Raw genomic sequence first — 9,156 nt, forward strand, 5'->3', positions numbered from 1 at the left:
CACACACACACTCTGTCACTGTGTGCCCCTGTGCTGTGACACACACACACCCTGTCACTGTGTGCCCCTGCGCTGCGACACACACACACAAACACGGTCACTGTGTCCCCCTGCGCTGTGACAAACACACACTGTCACTGTGTGCCCCTGCGCTGTGACACACACACCCTGTCACTGTGTCCCCCTGCGCTGTGACACACACACGCACACCATGTCACTGTGTGCCCCTGCGCTGTGACACACACACACAAACACGGTCACTGTGTCCCCCTGCGCTGTGACACACACACACTGTCACTGTGTGCCCCTGCGCTGTGACACACACACACACACCCTGTCACTGTGTCCCCCTGCGCTGTGACACACACACGCACACCCTGTCACTGTGTCCCCCTGCGCTGTGACACACACACACACACACACATCCTGTCACTGTGTCCCCCTGCGCTGTGACACACACACACACACACACCCTGTCACTGTGTGCCCCTGCGCTGTGACACACACACACCCTTTCACTGTGTGCTCCTGCGCTGTGACACACACACACACACACACACCCTGTCACTGTGTGCCCCTGCGCTGTGACACACACACACACACCCTTTCACTGTGTGCCCCTGCGCTGTGACACACACACACACACACACCCTGTCACTGTGTGCCCCTGCGCTGTGACACACACACACTGTCAATGTGTGCCCCTGCGCTGTGACACACACACACACCCTGTCACTGTGTCCCCCTGCGCTGTGACACACACACACCCTGTCACTGTGTGCCCCTGCGCTGTGACAGACACACACACACACACGGTCACTTTGTCCCCCTGCGCTGTGACACACACACACACATCCTGTCACTGTGTCCCCCTGCGCTGTGACACACACACACACACACACACACCCTGTCACTGTGTGCCCCTGCGCTGTGACACACACACACACCCTTTCACTGTGTGCCTCTGCGCTGTGACACACACACACACACACACCCTGTCACTGTGTGCCCCTGCGCTGTGACACACACACACACACCCTTTCACTGTGTGCCCCTGCGCTGTGACACACACACACACACACACCGTCACTGTGTCCCCCTGCGCTGTGACACACACACCCACACACACACACACCGTCACTGTGTCCCCCTGCGCTGTGACACACACACACACACACCGTCACTGTGTCCCCCTGCGCTGTGACACACACACACCCTGTCACTGTGTCCCCCTGCGCTGTGACACACACACACACACACCGTCACTGTGTCCCCCTGCGCTGTGACACACACACACACACACCCTGTCACTGTGTCCCCCTGCACTGTGACACACACACACACCCTGTCACTGTGTCCCCCTGCGCTGTGACACACACACACACACCGTCACTCTGTCCCCCTGCGCTGTGACACACACACACCGTCACTGTGTCCCCCTGCGCTGTGACACACACACACCCTGTCACTGTGTCCCCCTGCACTGTGACACACACACACACACCCTGTCACTGTGTCCCCCTGCGCTGTGACACACACACACACACCCTGTCACTGTGTGCCCCTGCGCTGTGACACACACACACACACCCTTTCACTGTGTGCCCCTGCGCTGTGACACACACACACACACACACACCCTGTCACTGTGTGCCCCTGCGCTGTGACACACACACACTGTCAATGTGTGCCCCTGCGCTGTGACACACACACACACCCTGTCACTGTGTCCCCCTGCGCTGTGACACACACACACCCTGTCACTGTGTGCCCCTGCGCTGTGACAGACACACACACACACACGGTCACTTTGTCCCCCTGCGCTGTGACACACACACACACATCCTGTCACTGTGTCCCCCTGCGCTGTGACACACACACACACACACACACACCCTGTCACTGTGTGCCCCTGCGCTGTGACACACACACACACACACACCCTTTCACTGTGTGCCTCTGCGCTGTGACACACACACACACACACACCCTGTCACTGTGTGCCCCTGCGCTGTGACACACACACACACACCCTTTCACTGTGTGCCCCTGCGCTGTGACACACACACACACACACACCGTCACTGTGTCCCCCTGCGCTGTGACACACACACCCACACACACACCGTCACTGTGTCCCCCTGCGCTGTGACACACACACACACACACCGTCACTGTGTCCCCCTGCGCTGTGACACACACACACCCTGTCACTGTGTCCCCCTGCGCTGTGACACACACACACACACCGTCACTGTGTCCCCCTGCGCTGTGACACACACACACACACCCTGTCACTGTGTCCCCCTGCACTGTGACACACACACACACCCTGTCACTGTGTCCCCCTGCGCTGTGACACACACACACACACACACACCGTCACTCTGTCCCCCTGCGCTGTGACACACACACACCGTCACTGTGTCCCCCTGCGCTGTGACACACACACACCCTGTCACTGTGTCCCCCTGCACTGTGACACACACACACCCTGTCACTGTCCCCCTGCGCTGTGACACACACACACACACACACACACACACACCGTCACTCTGTCCCCCTGCGCTGTGACACACACACACCGTCACTGTGTCCCCCTGCGCTGTGACACACACACACACCGTCACTGTGTCCCACTGCGTTGTGACACACACACACACCGTCACTCTGTGCCCCTGCGCTGTGACACACACCCCGTCACTGTGTCCCACTGCGCTGTGACACACACACACACACACACGGTCACTGTGTCCCCCTGTGCTGTGACACACACCCACACACACTATCCCTGAAGAAGTAGCACCTAGCTACGAAACGCGTAGGATTACTGTTTTATTTGGTACCTTTTATGCCTTTATACCAATCCTATGATAATTTTATCAGGTAGTTATTAAGCTGCTATTATTCTGTTGCATCGCACCGAAGTCTAACCGCTTGGGTGTTTCCTGTTGGAGGTACGCCCCCTGCGTGACGTCATACGTATGCGCGTACACCGGGGTGAATCGCCATTGCCAGTCGCTGGACATCCAGGTTCCCTCTCTACTGACACTCTGCCGAGTGGACTCAGAGACTTTCCTCTAATACACACATAGTGTGTTTCTTTGGAGTGAGGACTTTCCATAAACATCACGGAGACGACAACAGCGTTCCCGCTCACGTGATTCCGATGCCAGCTGTGCGGTAAACCCGTGTATTGATGCACGAAATGCTTATGTTCTGTTATATTGATGTACGCTGAATACTTACCCTTTTTTTACACTAAAAACGTTTTTGATATACTTCACTATTTGTGTTTTGCGCTTTTTTCTTGTCTTTTGTCCCTAGTTCATGGGTGTGCCGAGCCACTCTTTAAATTTATAGCAGCATACGCCATTTACCTACGGTTATGTATGGATACATTTTTTCCCTTCCACAGTAGGGTTGTGCCTATTATCGTTACATAGTACGTCACGATACAAAGGGGTTAAACACAATTTGTTGTTTCACGTTTAGACACTAGTCTCCCAACACATTTAGGTTGGTGTAACAGGGGAGTAATCCCTGATCAAATAATGTGCCTTTAATCTAGCAGTGTGGTGGTTAACTGCTGGTAGTCAATTAATAAACACCACCTGCCTGATTTAGATTGCTTACAAAAGCCTGTCTGTTGAGACAGGAAGTGTCTCCTTAGCTCATACCTGAGCTGAACTTGGGAGAGAGAGCAGAGATTGTCTTTGACTCTCACAACAGTCTTGAGCCCTGCCAGAAGAAACAGCAGAACTGCTTACAAGACACAGGGACAACTTCTAAACCTGAAGGCTGACACACCCTGAGGGAAGGGAGCTGAACCAGGAACAGAGGAGATTTTCCCTCCAAGGAACAGATAAGACTTTCATTCTTAAGAGACTTCTTATATCTGCTTATTTCATGCTATGTGTTTGGGGCTGGGAGACAGGCTTAACTAAGGGAGTTCTGGATTGCATGGTATTTCACTAGAACCACTCCCAAGTGAATAGAAGCTGTGTTTCCCCCTTGTTTGGATGGTTTCCTAATGTTAAGGAAAAGGCACAATAAAGCCTTGTTATAATTTCACCTTATAAAGTCTTCAATTGTGTACCTCTGTGAACGTCCGTCTACATATGGTGTCCGAAGTGGGACGAGGGGTGTCTTTGAAGTTAAAAAGGACCGGAGATTTTTTATGTGAATTTTTTTTTTTTTTATGCTTTTTGCCTACAAACAGTCTGAGCAACTCAGAAAAAAAAATCTCATGCAGCAGAGATCAGAGTTAAAGGGATACACACCACTGAAACTTACACTGCATTGAAACTTACAAAACCACAGATGGACTCTTTGCCCCAATCCCAAGAGGAGAGAGACTGTTGAAGCAGCTAAAACTTTATTTGCCTATCACAAAGTGTAATATGGTCATTGAAATCGGGGTTTTGCCTTCCAGCCATAGTCAGGGTTCAAGAAGTGAGTCAGCCCTTAAAAAGGGATAGGTGTTTGTTGTTTTCAAAAGTTTCGCTGAAGCAGTGAATACAGATGGTGACCCACGAGTGGTACTGATTTTGCAAATAAAGGTTGTCACACCGCATAGGGCTACCAGCTGTGAATGGAGTATATGCAGAAAAGTGTGAAAATTAAAACAAGACTGTGCTGAAGCAGGGGAATTTTTAGCAAACAAATGCTGAGTGTTGAGTCACCCTGCCGAGAATGAAAGAAATAGTCCACTGCAAAGAATGTTTTTTTTTCTGCAAGTAAAAAAGTCTGCCTATATATATCTTGGGAGCAAAACAGACACCAAAAGTGTGAAGTGTGAATGCCATAATACCCAAAGATGAGACTGAAAATTACTGAACTCAGGCAGAAAACCAAATTCTGTTGCTGAAGTGGAGGGATTGCACCTAGCAAGTAAATGGTGTAAAGCAAACAGAAGTTTTTTTTACCTAGCAACCACACATTCAGCATACCTAATGAGAGATTATACCTTGCAAGTAAATGGTGTAAAGCAAATAGACGTTTTTACCTAGCAACTGCACATCTTGTATACCTGATAAGAGAAAATGCATGCACAGTACTGCTGATATTGAAAAAAAATTACCCAAGAAAGAAAAGTCTACAGAGATGCCTGTGAGAGCTACGACCTCTACAAGCAAAATATGCCCACCTGTAGGACTACCACAATTGGGGGTGCTAGCAAATACAGTGGCAACAGCTGTAATAGTGCCTCCTGAGGTCAGGAAGAAAATTACACCTGATAGCCTAAAAATGGGGGACAAGATGCAGCGTTCCTGTAATGAACCCTACCCCACGGAAGAGTGGCCCTTCCAGTTCAATAAAGAGGAAGACATCTCTTACGGGGAACCCGAACCGAGTCACATCCACAAAACACCCCAAGAATGGTGGGGGTGCCTGAACTCGGCACGAACAGAAAAGACCGCCCTCTATGATGACGAATATGGTCGACAAGAGAAAGAGCGGGAGCAGCAGATCACCCAATATTTCTGTCAGCTAAAGCAACTGCAAGAAAAGCCTGGCGTATATAATGAAGCTGCTAAAATATCAAATAAAGAAGGAGACCCCAGTATTCCTGATGGGACGGAGTCATCCAAAACAAAAAAGCGGAAAAAGAAAAGCGGTTCTTCACTTACCGTGGAAGGAACAGACACGTCCGCAGATCCTGTGGAGGAAAAGGGGGACCGAGTTGCCCTGCAGCCTAGAGAAAATGGAGAATTTGTCCCGCGGATAACCGAATATCCAGAGGGCCCAAGGCAGAAGTCGTGTACCCCAAAGAAGTGTCTGTCCGGTGCCAACAGTGAGGAACCCTCAACCAACCATCCCAGGGAAGTGGAGCCGGAACCAGTGAGTGACGATCCCTTGACCAGCCCTGAAGATGCCCTGAAAAATGCCAGGTATGACTGTGATATGCTCCGTGAACAATTGAAACAAAAGGAAGATGGTTACACAGAGCTACAGAAAAATAACGTGAGACTACAAAAAGATGTGCTCACAATTTATTCTTTAGCCAGGACAGAATTGGACGATCTCAAGACTGAGCTAGATACTGCAAAGGCTACTATTTCCGCCATGGATGAAAAGCAGAGCCAATCTGATGAAATGGTGGCTACGCTAAAGCGGAAGTATGAGGAGGCACTGAAGCAGATGACAGTCTTCCAGCAAGAGGTTCACACTCTTCGCATAGAGCTGAATGCCTCACAACAGGAGGTCAACTGTGTCCGGGTAGAAGTGGACGTATCTCAGAAAGAGGTTCAGACACTCCGCAGAGCACTGAATGCCTCACATCATGAGATCAACAGCTGCCGCACAGACCTGGATGTTTCCAGAAAGGAACTTCACAGTCTCACTGAGGAGCTGGACATTGCTAAAGAAACTATTGGTAATCTTGATACAGATCTCAAAGTCTCTCAGAAGGAGCTTCAGACCCTCAACCTAGAGAAGGAAGTCTCACGCCAGGAGATTGTCATTCTCAAAGCAGATGTGCGTAAATGGAAGGAGGACTGCAAAGAAGCCCTGAAGAATACAGAGACTGAAAAAAGAAGAAAATTCAAGATTAAAAAAGAGAAAACTTAAAACTGAAAGAAGAAAATTTTCAGTTGACAGAAGAAGTCAAGGAAAAGTTTGAAGCAGAGCACCGACTGCAGAACCAACTGCAAGGTCTGCGTACGCACCTCCAGTATGCTGAGGAGAAGCAGCAAACGCTGCAGGAAGAAAAACTGCAGGCTGCTAAAGAGGTACAAGCGCTGCAGGAACGTCTGATTACCCAGTACGTCCCCACAGAGCAGTATGAGGAGCTAAAGGCCACGCTGCATGTCACCAGAGCATCATTGGAGGCGGAGCTTCGATACCAGGTGACTCTGTATGAGAGGGAGCGTGAGAAGGTTCAGAAACTGGAGCAAGAGCTGGAGAGACAGAGAGACTGTTCCATTCCCTTGAGTCAGTACACCAAGGAGAAAACAGACGCAGCGGCAACCTTGACGACAAAAATTACAGACCTCCAGAATATGAAGGAGACACTGACACAGACTCAGAGAAAGCAAAGTGCGCAGATAAATTCCCTGAGAAGAGACTTGCAAGACACACTCAAAAAACAGGGATCTCTCGCGGATGAGATTACAGTCCTACAAGGACAAGTATTGACCCTGACTAAGCGTCAGTATCCCACGGCCACAAAAACCCATGAAGACAAGGGTACAGTGAGAGCTGGGAATACCGCTCGTCTGAAAGACAAGGTTGCAAAATTTGAACCACCTAAACAAGCACTAGCAAAACCTTCAGCCACCCAACAGGCAACAAAAGAAGGTACACGTGCTGAATTAAAACCAGACGAATCCTTAGCTGATGAAGCTGAAAAGATGGGACATTCTCTGGAAGTGGGTGTGGAATTGCAACTTAATCTCAAAGAGGCTGAACTAGCAACCCCATTGAGTGGGAAAAGGGCAGAGAGACAGCTTCAAGAGCGGAAAACTCAAAGGGCTGTTTTTAAACGCTCTGCAACTGCTGCCATACAGTATGCCTACAATAAGACGAGCACCCGACGCGAGGGAAATCTCATGACCGCGCACGTAGAAAAAAGGCTATACTTGGAAAAAGTCCTCCTCGAGCGACTGAGGGGTGCTGATCTCAAACACCTTCAGGAGGAGACACGAATAAACTGGAGAAAGGGCTCTAATCCCAGCGGGACTGAGGGTTCTCTTCCTCCATCCACTCTCATTCAAGTCACAGAGATATCTAGAATGAGAGTGGAAGGATGGGCTTTGGCCGTGGCAAGCCCGAGCTTCCCACAAACAGGGGAGGTGACAGGGGAGTAATCCCTGTTCAAGTAATGTGCCTATAATCTAGCAGTGTGGTGGTTAACTGCTGGTAGTCAATTAATAAACACCACCTGCCTGATTTAGATTGCTTACAAAAGCCTGTCTGTTGAGACAGGAAGTGTCTCCTTAGCTCATACCTGAGCTGAACTTGGGAGAGAGAGCAGAGATTGTCTTTGACTCTCACAACAGTCTTGAGCCCTGCCAGAAGAAACAGCAGAGCTGCTTACAAGACACAGGCACAACTTCTAAACCTGAATGCTGACACACCCTGAGGGAAGGGAGCTGAACCAGGAACAGAGGAGATTTTCCCTCCAAGGAACAGATAAGACTTTCATTCTTAAGAGACTTCTTATATCTGCTTATTTCATGCTATGTGTTTGGGGCTGGGAGACAGGCTTAACTAAGGGAGTTCTGGATTGCATGGTATTTCACTAGAACCACTCCCAAGTGAATAGAAGCTGTGTTTCCCCCTTGTTTGGATGGTTTCCTAATGTTAAGGAAAAGGCACAATAAAGCCTCGTTATAATTTCACCTTATAAAGTCTTCAATTGTGTACCTCTGTGAACGTCCGTCTACAGTTGGTTTTGGGTTGCGCACTTATTCTTTCTTTACTGTCACTGTATACCTGCGCTGTGACACACACACCCGGGCTTACCTTGGCATCGGCAGGCTTAGTGGAGAACTTGTCCCGTCTCTCCCCGTGTTCATCGTACAGAAGCACCACGCTGTGACACACACACACACACACACACACACACCCGGGCTTACCTTGGCATCGGCAGGCTTAGTGGAGAACTTGTCCCGTCTCTCCCCGTGTTCATCGTACAGAAGCACCACGCTGTGACACACACACACACACACACACACACACCCGGGCTTACCTTGGCATCGGCAGGCTTAGTGGAGAACTTGTCCCGTCTCTCCCCGTGTTCATCGTACAGAAGCACCACTCTGTCCACTGTGCACACTGCAAATTTGGCGCTGTTCTGGGACCAGGCCATGCAGGTCACCTTGGCAGCCCCGTCCTACAGAGGGGACAGGACAGTGTCACATCACTTCCCCTGATAGCAGTCCTGTTACCACCCGCCCCTTCCCTGGGAGTGGCACTGCAAGGGCAGGGAAAGGGGGGGATCCTCAAAGGACTCGCTGCCCGATTAACCGAGCGCGCGGGTTTATCCCAACGCAGGGCGCGCGGGCGTATCCGAGCGCAAGAGCACGCAGGCAAATCCAGCGCAAGGGCGTATCCGAGCGCGCGGGTGTATCGAGCACAGGAGGGGGGACAGTGTGTTACCTGCGGGGTGAGGAGGGGGGGACAGTGTGTTACCTGCGGGGTGAGAGGGGG

At 50.5% G+C, this 9,156-nt stretch overlaps 1 protein-coding gene across 1 annotated transcript in view; it reads right to left on the minus strand.

Annotated features, from left to right (window-relative positions):
• The window catches only part of LOC142475792 (intraflagellar transport protein 172 homolog), a 52,238-nt gene extending 43,379 nt beyond the window's left edge, over window positions 1–8,859 (minus strand). The window contains exon 1 of the mRNA XM_075581528.1: window positions 8,696–8,859. Within this exon, the coding sequence (XP_075437643.1) occupies window positions 8,696–8,815 (120 nt within the window). The 5' untranslated portion in view covers window positions 8,816–8,859. The remainder of the gene's footprint in view (window positions 1–8,695) is intronic.
• Window positions 8,860–9,156: the final 297 nt, after the last annotated feature.

Source organism: Ascaphus truei, unplaced genomic scaffold (assembly GCF_040206685.1).
Source record: "Ascaphus truei isolate aAscTru1 unplaced genomic scaffold, aAscTru1.hap1 HAP1_SCAFFOLD_1385, whole genome shotgun sequence".
NCBI classification, from domain to species: domain Eukaryota; kingdom Metazoa; phylum Chordata; class Amphibia; order Anura; family Ascaphidae; genus Ascaphus; species Ascaphus truei.